The sequence below is a fragment of the Erinaceus europaeus genome, chromosome 3, assembly GCF_950295315.1.
Source record: "Erinaceus europaeus chromosome 3, mEriEur2.1, whole genome shotgun sequence".
NCBI classification, from domain to species: Eukaryota; Metazoa; Chordata; class Mammalia; order Eulipotyphla; family Erinaceidae; genus Erinaceus; species Erinaceus europaeus.
This window is the reverse complement of record NC_080164.1, coordinates 45,645,869-45,666,061: the sequence shown is the minus strand read 5'-3', so window position 1 is coordinate 45,666,061 and position 20,193 is coordinate 45,645,869. Positions and strand designations below refer to the sequence as shown.

Genomic DNA, 20,193 nt, shown 5'->3' with positions numbered 1-20,193 from the left:
GGTCCTTTTTCCAGCCATGACATCATCTCCCCAGACAATAACTAGGATCTACCTGCATATCAAATTTCAGGCTCAGGGAAAAAAGAAAAAAAAAACTAGTTTAGCCACAAACCCTTTGGAATATAACTAAAATATAGTCATCCTGTCAATGCTCATGTTCAGTGGGGAAGCAATTACAGAAGCCAGACCTTCCTTGTGCATCCCACAATGACCTTGGATCCATACTCCCAAGGGGTTAAAGAATAGGAAAGCTATCAAGGGTGGGGATGGGATACAGAGTTCTGGTGGTGGGAATCATGTGGAGTTGTACCCTTCTTATCCTGTGGTTTTGTCAGTGTTTCCTTTTTATTAAAAAAAAAAAAATCCCAGTTCCCCACTTGCTGGGGGGGGGGGGGGTCAGGTCGCTTCACAAGTCATGAAGCAGGTCTGCAGGTGTCTATCTATCTCTCCCCTTCTCTGTCTTCCCTTCCTCTCTCAATTTCTCTCTGTCTTATCCAGCAACAACAACAGCAATAACAACAACAACAAAAATGGATCAAAACAGGGGGAAAAATGGCTTCCAGAAGCAGTGGATTCACAGTGCAGGCACTGAGCCCCAGCAATAATTCTGGGGCAAAACAAAGAAAATTGAGAAATGTTACACATATATAAACTACTGTATTCTACTATTGACTATAAACCATTAATCCCCCCAATAAAGAAAAAAATATTAAAAAAAAAAACTAGTCAAGATAGATTGAGGTGTTCTGTGCTTCCCCCACCCCCAAGAACTATGGTGATGGCTACAGTGTAGAACTATACCCCTTTAATTTTATAATCTTGTGAACCACTATTAAATCACTAATTCTTTTTTTTTAAACAAAGATAAATGAGGTTTACTAACTTCATCTACAGAATGTGATTCCATTTTTGCTTACAAATTTTATTTTCTCATAACTTTATTTTCTAAGCTATTATTTTTATTAGTGATTTAATAGTGACTTTCAAAATTATAAGACCACAGGGGTATGATTCTACACCATCCCCACCACCAGAATTCTGTGTCCCTATCCCCTCTACTGGAAACTGCAGTAGTTCTCCTAAGGTCACAGATACGAGTTGACTTTATATCCATAACTTTGTATACATACATATATAGAGAGGGGGGGACTTTTTGCTCATTTTTTCCTATAGTCCTGCCTTCACTTCCTTTCTAAGTCGCACCTACACTTATTACTACTTCTGGGTGTTTTGTTTTTTTCCTCTTCTTTCTCAAATAAGAGAAACAATACCTGACTTCCTCTGGCATTTTCCAGATTCATTTCCCTTTCAGTGATGATATAAAAATGAGATTCCTGGTGACAGACACTTTGGGTCCTCACAGAACTGAGGTTTAGAGGCATCTGGTCATCTTCCCCTATCATTCCCCCCCATATGGACCACAGTATGGACCAAAATTCACTTTGGGGTGCAGAAGGTAGGAGTTTTGGCTTCCATAATTGCTTCTCTGCTGGGCATGGATGTTAGCAGGTCAATCATAGCCCCACTGTTACATTTATATAGTATGAGAAAAAAGGCTGATATCAATTTATATATATATATATATATATTTATATATATATGACATAAATTTCTTAGCTGTAAGCAAACATTACAGTGATTTTCATTTCTCTAAATTTCAGCCATCATTCTGTATTCATCTTCTTCCAGAACCACTCCAGATCCCAGAAAGATGGGTTCATACCTAGTCCTGGATGTCTGTGTCTCTCATTCATGTAGGCAAGTGGCCCTTCTAGTGGAGTATGGAGACACTGGCTTCATTGGCCTCCCCCCTTTCCTACTACCCCATTCCTAAGGGACTGGCTCCAGTGGGAAGAGGAAAAAGCAGCCTGAGTTAGGGCCAGGGGTGGCTTTCCTGGTTGAGCACTCATGTTACTATGAATAAGGACCCAGATTCTTCCCTTCCTCTCTCCATTTCTAACACTGCCTCTCCCTTTTCCCCTCCCCTTCCTTCATCCTCTCCCTCTCAATCTTATATATATTTATTCATTCCCTTTTGTTGCCCTTGTTTCTTTATTGTTGTAGTTATTATTGTTGTCGTCATTTTTGGATAGGACAGAGAGAAATAGAGAGAGGAGGGGAAGACAGAGAGGGGAAGAGAAAGATAGACACCTGCAGACCTGTTTCACCGCTTGTGAAGCGACTCCCCTGCAGGTGGGGAGCCAGGGGCTCGAACTGGGATCCTTATGCCCATCCTTGCGCTTTGTGCCACCTGCGCTTATCCCGCTGCACTACCTCCCAACTCCCACCCCTCTCAATCTTCTACCCTCTAAATTTTCCTCTATCTCCATAAGCATTTAAAAATAATTTTTTTTAAGCAGCCTGAGTCAAGGTGCAGGTAAGACTTGATTTTTCCTAGGTTATATACCTGGAGCTGAGTAACGGGGCAGAATTCTTACCCTTCACTCCAGGGCTTTCCAGCAGAGGCTCTGTAAGAGACCTCTGGTTGCAAAGCTTTTTCCTTCATGCTAACTCCCTTTGCAGGGTGGGAGGAGACTCACAGAGAGGCTGTCCTACCTCACAAAGCAATGTCACATTATCCTGTCCCCTCTTCCAGAAGAACTGGGACCAAGTTCACCTTTAAATCACCACTGCTTTTCTCCCTCCTATTTCTAATCCCTGGGTATAATTCTTTCTTGGACGTCTTTCAATCTTAGCCACATAAGAAGCAGGGCAGGTACCTCTCTGACAGTTGCTCAACTCCCCCAAATCTGCTAATGCAATTGCACAGCTCACTCGTAGCCTGGCAACCAAGCTGCTCCCTCCTTGCTGCCCCACCCGACTTCCTCCACCTCTGCTCCTGGCAGTTCCCTTGCCACCCCACACCCCCACATACTCATGGAAGATGTCGGGAAGACTGCGTGGGAGGTGCTGGCCATGAAGTCCGCAATCTGCCGTAGGGCCCAGATGTTGGAGGAGTTGTTCCCCTTCTTCATCTGCTCCTGGATGAGGCCTTCCAGCTCTTCCCTGAAAGACTGAAGCAAGCCCCCAAGAAGGCACTGGTCCCCACCATGCATCTCAGCTGGGAGACTGGAGGCCCCTTTGCCCCTGCTGCCAACTGATGAGCTCTTTTAAGTTGCCCATCCCTGGCCCCTAAGTCACCCAGACCAGGGTCCAACTGGGGGTTCCTGGGCCCGAGAGGACCCTGGGCAAGTCCACTGGGTCCTCAGAAGCCTCCTGAAACTATGTGGGAAGCCTCAAGGAGATTCAGGGATCCGACATTTCCCCTTTTGCCCTGTGGGTAGTAATAGAGATCCAAGTCCTTCTTACATCTAATTGACACTCAGGACTCCTTTCTCTACCAGACATGGCAGGGCTTCACTTTAGCAACTAAGAGACATCTTGAAAAGAAGAATTGAATGAGAAAATGTGCCCTCCCGCCCCCTGCTCACTAGCCATGCCTATGGCTCTTCTGGGTTTCAGTTTCTATCCACAAAAGGACTCCATGACCTCTGAGGCCACTGCCACTTTTGAAGCCTCAGGGCACCCTAAGCCTGGTTTTGCAGTGCAGCCAGCCTCAGAGAAGGCCTGCCTGCCCACTAGGTGGCAGTGGGGAGCACTCAGGAGAAATGGGGGAGCCACTTAGATGTTGGCAAACCTATAAAAAGAAAGAAAAAGCGTGACTTCCTTCCACCCCCCACCCCCACCTCCTGCCTGAGCACAGAGCCCCATACATTCAGGCTCCCAAATTTGGGTTGGTGTTGTCTAACTCGATACTTTGCCTACCACACTCTCATGCCTACTAGTGGGGGGGTGGGGTGGGGGGCAACACATTTTGTCCCAATTCTTCTAGCACATGTCAAATTCTGCAGAGTCACCAAGTCACAGGTCACCAGGACCTCAACCTACCCTCTTGGTGCTCCTCTGTTAGACGAGAGCACTCACTGCTTGCTGTCAGCCAGGGTCACCCAGCCCCCATGCAGGATCCCCAAAGCCAAGTCGGTGCCCTCCTGAGCCCATGGGGTGGAGGAGGCCAGGAGTGCACACCAGCAGCTGCCTGCTCCTGGCCTGGTCTCCTTCCCCTAGACCCTGCTCCCCACACTCCCCTGCCTCCTGGGACTTCCAGGCCCTCTCCATCCCTGCCCACAGCTGCCAAAGGCTTATTTGCTCCCAGCATTTGGGTTTATTGTGGTGTCCAGAAAGAGGGGCTGCAAGCTTTCACATGGCATCCTCTGTAAACTATGGCTCCTAACAGCTTTTGATGTGGAGGAAAGGGAAGTCTCAAACAAGGAAGACCGAAGGGGGTACTGGAAACTGAGGCAAGGCGCCCCTCTCTCAGACCCACCTCCTCCCAGTGCCCAGCCTTTGAACAGAAGCCAAGGTTTGAAGAACAGAAAGGAGAAGCACAAAGTAAAGGTTGACCTGGGTTTGGTATATGGCACTAAAGCAATGGGCTTGGGGGAAGGGGCGGGAAGTGGGGAGGAGGACTGAGTCCGGGTGTGTGATGTGAGAAAAGGACATAAACTGTGGAGTGTTCTAGAGTGTTTTGTAGACACCTATCATGAAATAAGAAAATTATACCCATGTGCCAACAACTATGCTGTAAGCCATTATCCACCACTACCCCAATAAAATTATTTAAAAATAAATAAATAAAAGCAAAAAAGGAAGGAGTTGAAAAATAAGAAAATGCAAAGCATAATTTGGGCTGGGTGTATTACACCAAAGTAAAGGACTCTGGGGTGGGGGAGGAGGGTTCAGGACCTGGAACATGGGCAAAAGGCCTAGTGGGGTGGGGGGTGAATTGTTATGCGGAAAACTGAGAAATGTTATACATGTACAAACTGCTGTATTTTGTTTTTGTTACTGTATTTTATTGTTATAAATCATTAACCCCCCCCAACACAAAAGCCAAAAAAGAAGGGGGAAGGAGGAAGGAGAGAGAGAAGGTAGAGGAAGAGAAGGAGGAGGAGGAGAAGGAGCAGAAGCAGCAGCAGCCTCTGCCAAGGGTTGTCATCCTCTGTTCTCCTTGGAGAAAATTGTTTCCGAACACCCACCACCACCAAGCATCCCACCCCCACCCCTACCCCCAGCCCCATCCCCACCCCAAGCAAGCGGAAAGGGAGACATTCACCCCCCCACGTCCCGCCCCCTTCTACGTGCTCCCCGCGGCTCCTCCTTCCAAGCCCACCGGGGCCGCTCGCTCGCTCACCGGGCTCTGCAGGATCATGGTGACGCGCTTCTTCTGCTCCATCAGGTTGAAGTCCTGCCGAAGGTCGGCCGCCTGGTTGCGGAGGCGCAGGTACTCGGGGTCCTCCTCCGAGAAGCGCTCGAAGTACTGCTGCCCCTGGGGGGGCGGCGGGGAGGCGGCGGCGGGGGCAGGCTCTGCACTCATGTTTCCGGCAGGGCGACACTCCACTCCTGGGTCCCTGCAGGCCAGGAGAGAGGGTGGGCGTTCCCTATCGGGGTTCACAGTTCTCAGAGCAGATCGGATGGATTGGGTTGGACTACGAGTAGGGTCAAGGCATCCCTGGGAGAGTTACAGGGTCGCCTGCAGGGACCTGTCTATAGGAGGCGCTAATGTGTCATCGGACTAAGTGAAAATATGGCAGCTGGGGGTTCCCACCCTTCCTGACTAACTGGACGGCTTTCAACTGACCACCTTCTCTGGTCCAGTGCGAGCATGACTGCCCTGCACGTGCATTTTTGTAGTGCATAGCTATACAGTGTAAAGTTTTCACTTCACGACAATTTCCATCTAGTGTGCAAAACCTCCAGAAGCTTGCTTAATTAATTAACTAATTAATTAATGGGCAATTCATAAAAGAACACTAAAAAAAGAACAGGGACGACTAAAATGTAGACAAGACTTTGCAATGCTTTTCTTCCCACTTTGGTTTTGCTCGGCCTCTGGAAAAGAATCATTGCTGAATCTGTTTCATTAGAATGTGCCTCAAGGGCTGGGGAGACAGCATAATGGTTATGCAAAAGACTTTTATTTCCTGAAGCTCGGAGATCTCAGGTTCAATATCCAGCACCGCCATAAGCCAGAGATGAGTAGTGCTCTGATCTCGACTTCTCTTTTCACTCTCATTAAAATAAACTAAGTGGGGCCAGGCTGTGGCACACCTGGTTAAGCACATTACAGTGCACAAGGACCTAGGTTCAAGCCCCTGGTCCCCACCTGCAGAGGGAAAACTTCACAAGTGGTGAAGCAGGGCTGCAGGTGTCTCTGTCTCTTTCCCTCTCTATCTCCACTCACTCTCAATTAAAAAAAAATAAAGTAAATAAAATATTTTTTAAAAATGTGCCTGAGGCTGGGGGTATGGATTGACCTGTCAACGCCCATGTACAGCGGAGAAGCAATTACAGAAGCCAGATCCCACCTTCTGCACCCCATAAAGATCTCTGGTCCATACTCCCAGAAGGATAACAAATAGGGAAGCTTCCAATGAGGGGATGGGGTATGGCATGCTGGTGGTGGGAACTGTATGAATTGTACCCCTCTTATCCCACAGTCTTGTCTATCTTTGTTAAATCAGTAATAATAATTTTTTTAAAAGAACTTGAAAAATAAGAAAACACAAAGCAGAACTTGGACTGGCTTTGGTGTATTACACCAAAATAAAGGACTCTGGGTGGGCGAGGGTCAGGTCCTGGAACATGATGCATGACCTAGAGGATGTTGAATTGTTATGTGGAAAACTGAGAGATGTTATACATGTACAAACTACTGTATTTTATTTTATTTTATTTGTTATTGTATTTTATTGTTGACTGTAAACCACTAATCTCCCCAATGAATTAAAAAATGTGTTACCAAAATGAAGTTCAGTTCTCATTCCAAGCTTTAAAAAGGTACTTGATTTTCATTCATGGAAAATCAGTTTCTCCAAACCCCTGCTAAATAACATCAAATGAATAAACATTGTTTGAAGAGGCCCACATTCCAAGCTACCCAGAGACCCATTTATCTAGACCTGGTCATGGTGGTGGGGACCAAGGCAGCCTCTGGAGACTTGAACTTGGGAACAGTGACAATTTTCTCAGACATGCTTCTCTGTGCATAAATGATGAGTGAAAGTGGGCTGCTCTTGCCCTATTGGAGCCCTTCTGGAGAAGCAAGGTACCATATTAGCCACTAGGGCCCCACTTTGGAGCTTTGGCCATGGCAGTCTCCCTTTGTGTATCAGCACTGGAAGTCTCTCAGGTTAAGGCAGTATTTGGGGTTCCAATGTCCCTCTTGGTTGAGCTCTTTTCTTGGGAAAAGAGGCAGGTAAGTACCTGAGTAGAACAACCATTAGCAGTGCTTTGGTAAAAAGAAAGAAAGGGAAAACTAAATTGTAGCACACTCAGATGGAGTCAGAGAATTGGTCGCAGGACGACATTAGGCAACCTCTAATCATGACTTGTTTTCATTCCCAGGGTCACTCTGTGAGGCAGGGATGATTATTTCAGTGTACACAGAGAGAAACAAAATCACACTAATTAACTTGTCTAAGACATGCAGCTACCTTCAGAGTCAGGATTGTTTCTGACTCTGGGCCCCATACATGCCTACAACTGTCCCCAAGTACCAGGTGGGCTACCATGTGAAAGAGGGAGAATCCTCATTCCTTAGAACCTCAGGGGCCAGAACCAGAAAACTGAATGGTTGTAGCAGGCAGACCAAATTCAGTTAATGGGGCTAGGGGAAACTTTCCACCAGCAGGAACTGCTCAGATAAGAAGATCCTAGAGACTGCTTTGTCAGAAGGTGAGTTCTCTCCTCAGAATCAAGCAACCATAGGATGTTGTAGAGGTGTGCTGCCCCCTGCTGGGGGTTGTTCTAATGGCCTGTATTTCTCTTAGATTCCATGGTAGCAGGAATGCTCTTGAGTCAGCAGAACTAGAGGGTTGATGGTGATGATATGGGTATCCAGAAACTCATGCTGGTGAGATGGACCCAATCAAAAAGTGTGCCCCCATCACCATCCCAAGTTACCAACTACATACCAGGGGTCTGGATCAACCTGGTCCCCGGCTGCCACTTCTCAGCACTCTGCCTACGTGCTTGGCTCCACTCCGAGGGACACCGACCACATCTATAAGGCTTCAGGCATCTGGGTCGAAGCTGGAAAACATAACAAATACCAGTGTCTTTACTACAGCAAATGAACTTTGAAAAAAAAAATTAACTGAACTGCCTCAGACTCTGTAACACTACAGTGGTTATCAGAGGGGAGTCAGTGGAGGACACAGGAACTTCAGTGTTGGGTGAGGTGAGTGCATAATCACATAGGCGTAAGTGCAAAGATACACCCCTGAACTATTTTAATTTTGTAAGCAAGGGTTAAGTCACTAACATATAAAAGCAAATAATATCTGTAAGAATAAAGCAAGCTTGGGAAAACAGTGAAATTCATTCTCTTTACAGTAGTTGTGATCAAAATTCCTTTCAGAGAGAGGAACTGAGGAAACTCTTTGCCAGGGGGGCAGAATGACAATCCAGAAGAGAGGAGTGTGGAAGTCCTGCCCCAGCCCAGGGGGTCACACGCCAGTAGGCAGAAAATAACTCCTTCCTGGTTACCCTCTCTCAATATTTTAGTGAAAGCCATGAATACAGATGTTCACGGTGTAAGTGGTTTTTGGAGGGAAAGACATGTCTCTGATATCTGATTACTGTAAAAAATGGCGACTAATCCCTAGCACTGCAAAAACGGTATCATCTGTTTTCCATCTACACCATGCCTCGGCCTCGCGTGAGCTTAATGTGCAGCTTGGCGGTATGAGAATCCGGCATGAAGCCCAGCCAGTCTATCTTGGCGTTACTCTCGATCGCACTCTGTCATTTCACGAACATCTCATAAAAACTGCAGCAAAGGTGGGCGCGAGGAATAACATCATTGCAAGACTGGCCAGCTCCTCATGGGGCGCGAGCGCTCCCACACTACGATCATCATCTCTGGCATTATGCTATTCCACTGCAGAATACTGTGCCCCAGTATGGTTCCGTAGCCCCCATGTCCACTTGGTCGATTCCAAATTATATTCCTCCATGAGGATAATTTCTGGAACCATCCGTTCCACCCCGGTTCCATGGCTGCCAGTTCTTAACAACATCGCCCTGCCAGATATTCATCGGGATGCGGCATCATCTAAGTTCATTTCCCACGTCTACGCTTGACCGGACCTGCCAATATACGCGGATATCTTCGCCCACCCTGTCCAACGCTTGACGTCTCGTCACCCAATCTGGTCCCCTATGCCTACACTGAACTTCTCTGTTCCAGTCTCTTGGAAACAAGAGTTGGCAGTCAGCTGAGGTAAAGAACAAACACCTCATCACAGACCCCTGCGAGAGTCAACCCGGCTTTGACCTAGCACGTTATGATTGGGCCCTCCTCAATCGCTATCGAACAGGCCATGGCCGGTGTGCCGCTATATTCCATCGCTGGGGAGCCAGAGACGACCCGAACTGCCCCTGCGGCTACAGACAGACTATGACCCACATAGTCAACGACTGCCACCTCTCCAGATTCAAAGGAGGTCTCGAAACTTTACATCAGGCTCAACCTGACGCTGTCGACTGGCTACGGAAGAAGGGCAAACGCTAGAAGAAGAAAGGAGGCAACCAGATAAGCAGAAGAATCCTGAAGAGGTGAATCTGCTGGAACCATGAATTGGTGGAGCTCACCTAGAATTTGAGGGGAAGCATAGTCAATGAATACCCGGCCACCAGGTCATAAAGTACTAGTGGATGACGGACATAAATGTCTTACAAATTGGGACAAGTTGTCACTAAAAATCCCAGGGATCGAGGTCTTCAGAACTGATCACTGAGATGGCCTTTTGAAAGTATACAAGTGGCTGGCGCTGGGGGGGGGGGGGGGATGGTGGCAGCTCACCTGGTTTTGCAGACATTACTATGTATAAGGATCTAGGTTCATATACAATAAAACAATATAGGAAGCTTCATATGCAATAAAACAATGCTACAGGTAGCTCTCTTTCACTGTCCCTTTCTATCCCCCCACCTCCCTCTGAATTTCTTTCTGTGCTATCAAATAAAAGAAGAAACAAATAGCTGCCTGGAATTGGGTGGATTCATTTTGTAGGCACTGAGCCCATGATAACCTGGATGGCATATAATAAAAATAAATAAATAAAAGAGAATGTCTTTTTAAAAAGCATGGAAGTGATATTTTCTTTTCTTCATGTACACCACTGTTTAGAAGCAGGGATGCCTGTTTTATCTAGGACCAGCAGTGTTGTTTTTGATGGGTTATGTTGTTTTCACCGGGCTGGCTTCATGGGCGGGTAACAGATGACCAGGGACTCATGGTTGAGCTGTAGGCAGTATCTCTTTATTCATGCAGGACGCAGCACAATCTAAGAGGAGCTAAGTTAAACTCAAAGTACAGTACTCTAAAACTCACAATGCTGTCTTTATATATACTTCCCAAGTAGGGTAGAAACAGGATGTGACATAGAGAGGGTGGAGAGAAAAGTGACTGGTGAAAATCAGAGTGTGACAAAGAGGGGGCAGATTAGGCGAGAATCCTATCACTGAACCACAAATGTCCTGGAGGGAGGGTGGAACTTGTTAACAGTGGTTATGTAAATAGAATGAAGTGGTTATGTAAATAGAATAGTGTTAAGCAGGGGGGATTTAAACCAAATGAAACAGAAGGGGTCTCATGCATACCAACACAGCAGTACCCCTGACCTCATGCCCCCTACTACCATGGCTCTGGGAACAGATCCTGCCTGTCTCATCTCATCAACTCAGCTCTCACCCACCCCCATCCCCTAGGCCAGGCCCAGTGCTGCCCACAGCAGAGTATTCAGGAAGTCTCACCAGTGAGAGGCAAGGAAAATTCACCTTTAGGTACATTCTGCCTGCCTGGGCCAGAATACTGAGGCAGATTCATTCTCACTCCACCTAGGTCACCCAGGGCTCTGCATTTGGGTGCCAAGATGGGCCCCAAGCCCAGTCTTGATGCTAACCCCTCTTGTTAGGGACCTGGGTGCTGTTTGCAAAAGCTATTCTCTATACTCTGCATGCCCAGATAGTCAGCTGCCCCCACCTCCACTGTTTTCATTTTCAGTTAAAAGCAACCACTTACTCCTGCTCCTACCCAGTGCCCACTACTGTGGGTGCCCTCTCTGTTGGGATTGGCTGCTTCCAGGGCAGGGTTTGCTGACATACCCCAGGATGCTATTCTTCTTGTGGGTGTCCATAGACCATCCCAGAGGAATAATCCTGAAGGTAGGTAGGTATATTCTTACCTGCAGCTTCCTCCCCTCCCCCAGTAGCCCTTTCCAAAGAGGTATGAGGTGGTCTCTGGCCATATTCCCAAGGTATGGCTGTCTGGAGTATGTTTTTCTATATGAATGCCAGATAATAGTCTGCATCATTCATGTACAAAGACAGATATCACTTTCCTAGATAAGTATTCAGCAAACACAATAATCTCTATCTACACAGAAATTGCACTACTAGAGGTGCATTCACGAAGTTATTTTGTTATCCCCTGATTAAAATGAAAATACTGAGGCTGGGTGGTGGCACGCCCAACAGAGTGCACACATTACCAGCTCCTGATGAAGTTGGGGTTCAGAGCCCTCTGGTCATCCTTCCCTAACATTTCTCCTCCTCTGGGAGTATGGACCAAAATTCTTTTGGGGGAGCAGAAGGAAGGAGTTCTGGCTTCTGTAATTGCTTCTCTGGGGACATGAACACTGGCTGGTTGATCCATACCTTGGGGCATGTTCTTTCAGGGTCCCCGCCACCAGTTCCTACTCCTTTCCCCCCAAACTCAGTCAAATCAACATTGTATAGCAAAAGTGACAGTTATGCTTTTCACACTATTGAATATAAAATTTAAATTCTGAATTTGCTTTTTCAAAGCAGAGATAAGCTCTGGATTGGAAATTCAAACTCCCTTGTCCCCAATTAGGGGACCATGCCTTTATCACTCAGATTCCTTCCTTCCTTTAGAGAATTGCTACCCTGTGGATTCAGGCTCTTAGCTAACACACAAAGCCCATGGGCCCCCCCCCCCCCAGTGTCAGCCCACCCTTACTGAATTCTCTGACGTACCTCAGGGCTGCCCTAGGACCTAGAATGTCCTCTGGGACTTTGTCCACCTGGCTCAGCCAGTCAGAGGCCCCACCAGGGTTTCCAGAAGGCAAGGCCCATTGACTTACCCTGTGCAGTTAACTGTCACCAGGTTCTCTGCTTCTATGTCCTAAAAATTTCCCCACCAGGCCCTGAATCTTATTGCCTTCTCCCTGCCTGAAGTACCCTTTCTGCCTTCCCCAGCCTGGAGTACTCTGCCTTCTCCCTGCAGCTCAGGTTGTCTACTGCTCCCAGAAGCCTTCCCCAACCCTCACACACTGGTCCCCTAGGCTCTAGTGTCACCTTTACTTTTTCCTTCATTTCACAGTCAGACAGCAACACTGTCTTCAGCCATAGGGCCTGGTACCAGGCTAAATAAATGCTCGATGAACTAGAACTCCACTAATGGCCAGATAAGTACAGTGGGCACTGTCCAGGCCCTGGGACCCCAGAGGTGAGTAAGGCCCCAGGGGAGCTCATGGCCCACTATGGGGAGACAGCCCCCTAGAGCAGCCTCTCTTGTGGAGAAGATGCTGAGTGATGATGTCCTAGAGTGAAAATCACCTGCTTACAAACAAAATGTTCTTTTGTTACATAACCACATGGTTGGGCCCTCTCCAGCAGCCTGTTTTGAAGCAGAATTCTAGCAATTGATTCTAACTCTGATGCTAGCAAGCCCACAAGTAAACATTGATTTGGGAGCACAGAGGAGAGTAGCATTACACAGCACATGCTGTTGTAACACCACTACCTCTTGGGCCTTCCAAAATTCAGCCCTGGGATAGCGAATTAGCTCACTTGGATAGTGTGCTGTGCTCTGCCATGTATGTGACCCAGGTTTGTGCATGGCCCCCACAGCACTGAAGGAAGCATTAGTGCTGTGGTCTCATCTCTCTCTCTCTCTCTTTCTCTCTCTCCATTTTTATAAAAGAAAGAAAGAAAGAGTGCAGCCCTGCTGCCTATCTATTTTTTTAAAAATATCTATTTTATTTATTTATTCCCTTTTGTTGCCCTTGTTTTTTTTATTGTTGTAGTTATTATTGTTGTTGTCGTTGTTGGATAGGACAGAGAGAAATGGAGAGGGGAGGGGAAGATAGAGAGGAGGAGAGAAAGATAGACACCTGCAGACCTGCTTCACCGCCTGTGAAGCGACTCCCCTGCAGGTGGGGAGCCGGGGTTCGAACCGGGATCCTTATGCCGGTCCTTGTGCTTTGCGCCACCTGCGCTTAACCCACTGCGCTACAGCCCGACTCCCGCCTATCTATTTTTGTCACCTCCTCTTTCTAGCAGTTCTTCACCTACCCCCACCCCAGGACCCTCCACTTTTTGTGGAGGGAGCCCTGAAGTGCCTTTTCAGCTCCTCCAGTCTGCATTCTCTCTCACACCAAAAAGTCTCCATGCAAGATTCACTCTCCTAAGAGGTGCTCCCTACCACAGAACATCTTCCAGCTCCGCTGCTGATCTGTCACTGGAGCATGAAATCACATTTCTGTGGGTCTCTCCTTACAGCTATAAGAGTAACAGGAGGTCTTGGAAAAGAGTTACAGACGGCCAAGTTGTCTGACTTTTTGCTGGAATCTGTCTAACCTCTGTGTGCACTGAGGAGAGACAGTGCCTATTTCATGCTCCCTCTGTGAGTACTCTCCAGACGGGAAAAGACAGTCTGCAGCACCCAGCATCCTGAGTCCAAAGTGGAAAGAGGTTCCTAATTGGCATTTCCCAGCTGTCTCCATCAGCATGGCCCCCATTCTCTGAAAGCCACAGCTTCCCAGCTCCAACAGTCAACTCCAAGCCCAAACTCACCGATCCCTGAAGTCAGAGCCCAAACTTGTTGGGCCCAGAAGAAGACAAGTGAAGGAGGAGACAGCAGTTTTGAAAAGTACATAGAGACTTTAAGAGAAGGAACTGGACCACACCCTGCCTGCTGTGCCCAGATAAAGAGAGAGTTCGAGCTGCTGGGTGGTGGGATTCTGCTGGAGCTTATCATCATCTTTTTCACATGTCTCTGAAGTTTCCAGAGTTCTACGTTAACCCTTCACTACCCTCAGCAATTAAGACAAAAATAGTTTTTTAAAAATATGGTAGCACAGCGGGTTAGGCGCAGGTGGTGCAAAGCACAAAGACCGATATAAGGATCCCGGTTTGAGCCCCCAGCTCCCCACCTGCAGGGGAGTCGCTTCACAGGCGGTGAAGCAGGTCTGCTCGTGTCTATCTTTCTCTCCCCCTCTCTGTCTTCCCCTCCTCTCTCAATTTCTCTCTGCCCTATCCAACAACAATGACATCAGTAACAATAATAATAACTACAACAACAATACAAAGATAACAAGGGCAACAAAAAGGAAAATAAAAAAATATTTATTTGTTTATCCCCTTTTGTTACCCTTGTTTTATTATTGTTGTTATTGATGTCATTGTTGTTGGATAGGACAGAGAGAAATGGAGAGAGGAGGGGAAGACAGAGAGGGGGAGAAAAAGATAGACACCTGCAGACCTGCTTCACCGCCTGTGAAGTGACTCCCCTGCAGGTGGAGAGCCGGAGGCTCGAACCGGGATCCTTATGCTGGTCCTTGCGCTTTATACCACATGTGCTTAACCCGCTGTGCTACCACCCGACTCCCAAGACAGAAATAGTTTAAGAGAAGAAAGGGAGGATGACGGAGGAAATAGGTAATCTCCCTCTGTCCAGCTGTAGAGTCCCCTTAGCTGGAAAAAGCCCACAACCCCCTCACTGCTGCAAGTCTAAGAAATGTTCATGTCTGAATCTCCCTGATACACTTCTAGTAAAATCCAGTTAATTTTTTCCCCTAAAAATGCCTTTCCTGGCATTTGTCACAGGAGTACTGTTTTCTCATTTCCCCATGATAGTGTCAGCACAGCACACCCTTTTCCAACAGGCCATCTTCTTCCACCACTGAACAAGTTTCAGTGAATTTTAAAGACTTCTAGCAAAAGGCCCAACACCTAGTGACTAACAACAGGTAGTTGTTTCTATTATTCAGGAATTGCACCAAAGCGGGATGAATGAACCCAGCATTCTTTCTCACTACTTGACACCAATTCCATTCCCTTTTACTGAATAAGCACCATTGTTTGTTGAGTATCTGTTGGTGCTCAGGTGTGATAAACAACTGAAACTAGAGATAAGTGGGCAAAAGGTCAGAATAGATGATTCTCCAAAGAAGACATACAGGTGGCACACACACACACACACGCACACGCACACACGCACACACGCACACATACACACACACACACACACACACTTCCACATCACATTACTAGAGAAAAGCAAATTGAAACACAATGCAGCACTACATCAAGCCAGTAAGAATGACCCACATCAGAAAGATTAGAGAGGCCAGGAAATGGCTTGCCCAGTGGAACAAACACTTCTCCATGTTCACAGACCAGGGTTCAAGGGCCTGCCATCACAGGGAAGCACTTTACATAGTGTCAGGGGATGCTCCATGAACACTGGAGTAGTGCTGCAGTGTCTCTCCTCTATGTCTTGTCTTCTATGTCTCTTTCTGTCTAGAATTTAAAAAGGAAAAAACAAGCAAAGAAATACCAGAAACAGTGGAATTGCATAGGTAAGAGCTCTGGTAGGAAATAAAGAAAAAGGGCCAGGCAGGAGCGTACCTGGTTAAGTGCACATAGTACTATGTAAAGGAGGATAAGATTTGAAACAACAAGTATTGGTAAGAATGTGGAGGAAAAGAACTCTGATACATTGTTGGTGGGTATACAGTCCTATGGAAGAATATGGAGAGTCCTTAAATAAAAATGGAAATACCTTATGATCCAGTAATACCACTCCCTCTTAGATATATATACGCAAAGAACTCAACAACACTAATCTGAAATGGTATGTATATTCCACCACCACCCCTTTTTATTTTGTCTCCAGGGTTATCGCTAGGGCTCAGTGCCAGTACACGAGTCCTGTGCTCCTAGAGGCCATTTCCCTCCCCCCCATTTTATTGGATAAGACAGAGAGACATTGAGAGAGGAGGGGAAGATAGAGAGCGGGGAGAGAAAGATAAACCCCTGCAGATCTGCTTCACTGCTTGTGAGGCAACTCCCCTCACAGGTGGGGAAATGGGGCCTCGAACAGGGAACCTTGTGTGGGACCTTGTTCTTAGTACTCTGTGCGCTTAATCTGGTGCACCACTGCCCAGCTCCCATGATATGTATATTCCTATGTTCAGACATACACTATTCACAATAGCCAAAATATGGAATCAGTCTAAATGTCCATCAGTAGATGACTGGATTAAAAAAAAAGTTATGGGATATGTATACTCAATGGAATACTACTTTACAATTAAAAAAGTGATATTGTAGAGTCCTAGGACAAAATAGATGGAACTAGAGGTACTTATACTATGTGAATAAGTAAGGAAATAAAAAAAAAAAACTACAAAATGGTCTTGCTGATATGTGGAATACACATAACCCAGGCAAATGAACTTGCAAAAAATAGCAAGCAAACTGCCTCTCAGACTTTGTGAGAACTATGGTAGTTATGAGGGGGAGGGTGCACAGAACCTGGTGGTGAATCCAGTGACTCTCTCTCACACACACACACACACACACTCACAAATACACACATGGATATGAAACTACTCCTGAAATCTTGTAACTTTGTAAATCAATGTTAAACTACTACTACTAAATAATAAATATGGAATTGGACATAAGAAGGAAGATTCCCTGAAGAAATAAGATTTGACTTCTGCTTGCTAGAGGCCCAAAGTTATGGTAAAGTGAAAAATATCAATACAAATGAAACTAGAATGATGGATGATAGATAGACAGACAGACAAACAGGCAGACAGAGTCTATTGCATTGTTATGTTCTATATAACACAGGAATGTGAAAATGAATGTCAGGTAGTCTAAAGTGAACACATCCAATGCTTAGTAGAACAGTAGACTAGAAAATTTAGGTCTACATTTATGAAGATCAAGCTCCTGTGTTATATGTTATTCAGTTAAAACAATTTGGGCTGTTAAAGCCAACTAGGTTTCTGTGCAATGCTGGATCTTTCTCATCAGTGCTGTCATGAAGGACCTGTGAGGTTTTCAGGTGAGGAAACTGAGGATCCAGGAAAGTGACTTGATCAAGGCCACAGAGCTTTCCAAGAGTAAAACATCAGTTTGGAATATACCTGTGTCCAGAACCTGGTCTCTCTTTTTGCTTTTTCTGCATTTATCTATCCTTATCCAAATGAATATGGGCAACTTTAAAGATCCAGCACTTTGGGAGCCGGGCGGTAGTGCAGCCAGTTAAGCACAGGTGGCGCAAAGTACAAGGACCGGTGTTAAGGATCCCGGTTCGAGCTCCTGGCTTCCCACCCATAGGGGCGTCATTTCACAGGCAGTGAAGCAGGTCTGCAGGTGTCTATCTCTCTCTCCCCCTTTGTCTTCCCTCCTCTCTCCATTTCTCTCTGTCCTATCCAACAACGACAACAACAATAGTAACTACAACAATAAAAAAAAAACAAGGGCAACAGAAGAGAATAAATAAATATTGAAAAAAAACAATTAAAAAAAAGATCCAGCACTTTAAAATACAATCCAGCACAGGGTCAGCTTTATTCCATTTTTCAGATACCTCTGCCACAAAGTACAAACCCATGTGGGCCTCATGCCTTTGGTGAAGGGGAAAGAAATGGACATTCAGGAAGTCCTGGTGATGCAGAAACAATGCTGACTAGCAGAATGGTTGGATTTAGCGTTTGAGTATTTAATCTCCTCAGTAAAAAGAAGCCAGCCAAATTTATATACTCTGTATAACAACTCCTCCAAAGGCTATCTAATTGAACTGACACACCCTGTGATTTACTATTCCATACCTCAGGCTGTCTTTGACCCTTTAAAGGGTCATCTGGTCTATCCTCTAGCTCCAGGCAAGACTGTAGCGAAAACCAATAAGAGCAATTATTTAAAAAAAAAATTACCGGGGGGTTGGGTGGTAGTGCAGCGGGTTAAGAGCACATAGCCACATATTGCAAAGCATAAGGACCGGCATAAGGATCCTGGTTCAAGTCCCTGGCTCCCCATCTGCAGGGAGGTTGCTTCACAGGAGGTGAAGCACATCTGCAGGTGTTTATATTTCTCTCACCCTCTCTGTCTTCCCCTCCTCTCTCGATTTCTCTCTGTCCCATCCAACAACAATGACATCAATGACAACAACAATAATAACCACAACTACGATAAAATTTAAAAAGCAGGGCAACAAAAGGGGAAAACATTACTTTCATGAAGTTCAAACATAGAATAGTTTGTTCTTTGTAGCTGAATCCGAAAGCATTTGTCCTTCAATAGGAAAGTGACTTATTATCCAATGAATCATATGGTAAAATCATCCTTACCCACTATGCCCACCCCTAGCAAAGAAACCCTGAAACAGCAGTGAGGTGATGTGTCCTTTGCTCTCTAGAAGATTAAACCATACTCAGAGCATTGGATGGTTGAAATAACTGCTATTTAAACACATTCAAGTCAAATTAATAATGTTGATTTAAAAAAAAGATTTATTAATTGATTTGAGGGGGCAGAAACAGAAAGCATCACTCTGGCACCTGCAATGCTGGAGGTCAAACTCGGGACCTCATGTTTTTAAGTCCAGAGCCCTACCCACTGTATCACCTCCTGGACCGTGTTAATGTTATAGTGTTTTGTTTTGTTGTTGTTTTGTTTTTTTTCTTTATTTTTGTAACTGGATAAAAGAGAGAACTATAAAAACACCTTGCATCTGGCACTGGAGGAGAATGTGGTACCACCCTTCCCCTCTCCAAACTGAGGAAGCTGTGGAAAGTCATAACTCCAATGAGACTTGGGACTTGCTAATTTGGGGAAAAAACAGAGAATTAGTAGGTCCAGGAACAGGAAATATTAAAAATGGAAGTTAATATGTTCAAGGATGAAAGTGTCTAAAGTCTCATTAAGGGAAACTACTGGCCTTTGGAACATCCATGTGAAGATGCCCATAAACCTAACAGACTCAGACTGTCACAATGTTTGAAACAAATATTTTATGTTTGGTTGGTTAGCTGTTTTGTTTTTTGCTTCCACGCCTCCCTATAATCCGGTATGACTTGGATTATTTAAAGATTTATTTATTCAATATTGATTGATGAGAAACACACACACGGAGGGTGAGAGAGAGAGAGAGAGAGAGAGAGAGAGAGAGGACTAGAGCATAACTTTGGCATATACAATGCCAGGGATCAAACTTGGGACATCTTGCTTGAGGGTCCAACAGTTTATCCACTGCACCACCTCCAGAAGCTAGCTTGGATTTATTTTATCATGAAGATATGGAAAGAGCTATTTCAACTTCTGTATATATCTGTGTGTTTCCTTATTTGTTTGTCAGAGACAATGGCATGTGCTGCTCAGCTAGCCCATCTCTTCTTCTGCTTGAACATCCACATTTCCCAGACCATCTGGGAATAGGGGCAATTGGAATGTAAGCCAATGAAATATAAGCAGAAGTGATGTGTGTCACCCATAGGCAAGGCAATTAAAGGCAGAAGTGCTTTCTCTATCCTCTCCTTCCTTGGTTCCCTGTTGGATACAGCTGATTCAGTGGGAACATGGGGCCTTTTAGGGATGATGTAGCCACCCAGTGGAAGGAACCACTGAGCATCTGATTGCAGATTCTAAAGTTCTCATTATAGCAGATAGCCTACTTTGAAAAGCATACTCACACCTATTCTTTAGCTCTTAACAGTCTTCCATTAACTCTATTGTTACTGCTTCCATTCCACATATTCTCATGTGTCTCCTTCAGGATCATCAATGATCCACGTATTGAATCTCTTCTCCTAATGCTTCATATTTTAGCTATTAGTATTATTATTGACATTTTACTCACCCTCTGACAGGCTGTCATTATCTCCAACATCATTGGTTTTGAACTTCTCTGTTCCAGACTCTTGGAAACAGAGTTGGCAGTCAGCTGAGGTAAAGAACAAACAGCTCATCACAGACCCCTGCGAGCGTCAACCCGGCTTTGACCTAGCATGTTATGATTGGGCCCTCCTCAATCACTATCGAACTAGCCAGTGCGCCATGTTCCATCGCTGGGGAGCCAGAGATGAC

General features: G+C 45.7%; 1 protein-coding gene across 3 annotated transcripts in view; it reads right to left on the bottom strand.

The window, feature by feature from the left end:
• The window catches only part of ADD2 (adducin 2), a 126,013-nt gene that overhangs the window by 36,503 nt on the left and 69,317 nt on the right, over positions 1-20,193 (bottom strand). The window contains exons 1-4 of one of the 3 annotated variants that reach the window (XM_060187152.1): positions 13,885-13,906; positions 7,974-8,091; positions 5,192-5,408; positions 2,876-3,014 (exon numbers count right to left, since the gene is read on the bottom strand). In XM_060187152.1, coding sequence (XP_060043135.1) covers positions 2,876-3,014; positions 5,192-5,374 — 322 coding nt within the window. In that variant the 5' untranslated portion in view covers positions 5,375-5,408; positions 7,974-8,091; positions 13,885-13,906. Of the gene's footprint in view, positions 1-2,875; positions 3,015-5,191; positions 5,409-7,973; positions 8,092-13,884; positions 13,907-20,193 lie in introns of those variants that run through there. The other 2 variants (XM_016188409.2, XM_016188410.2) reach the window with 2 other exon arrangements.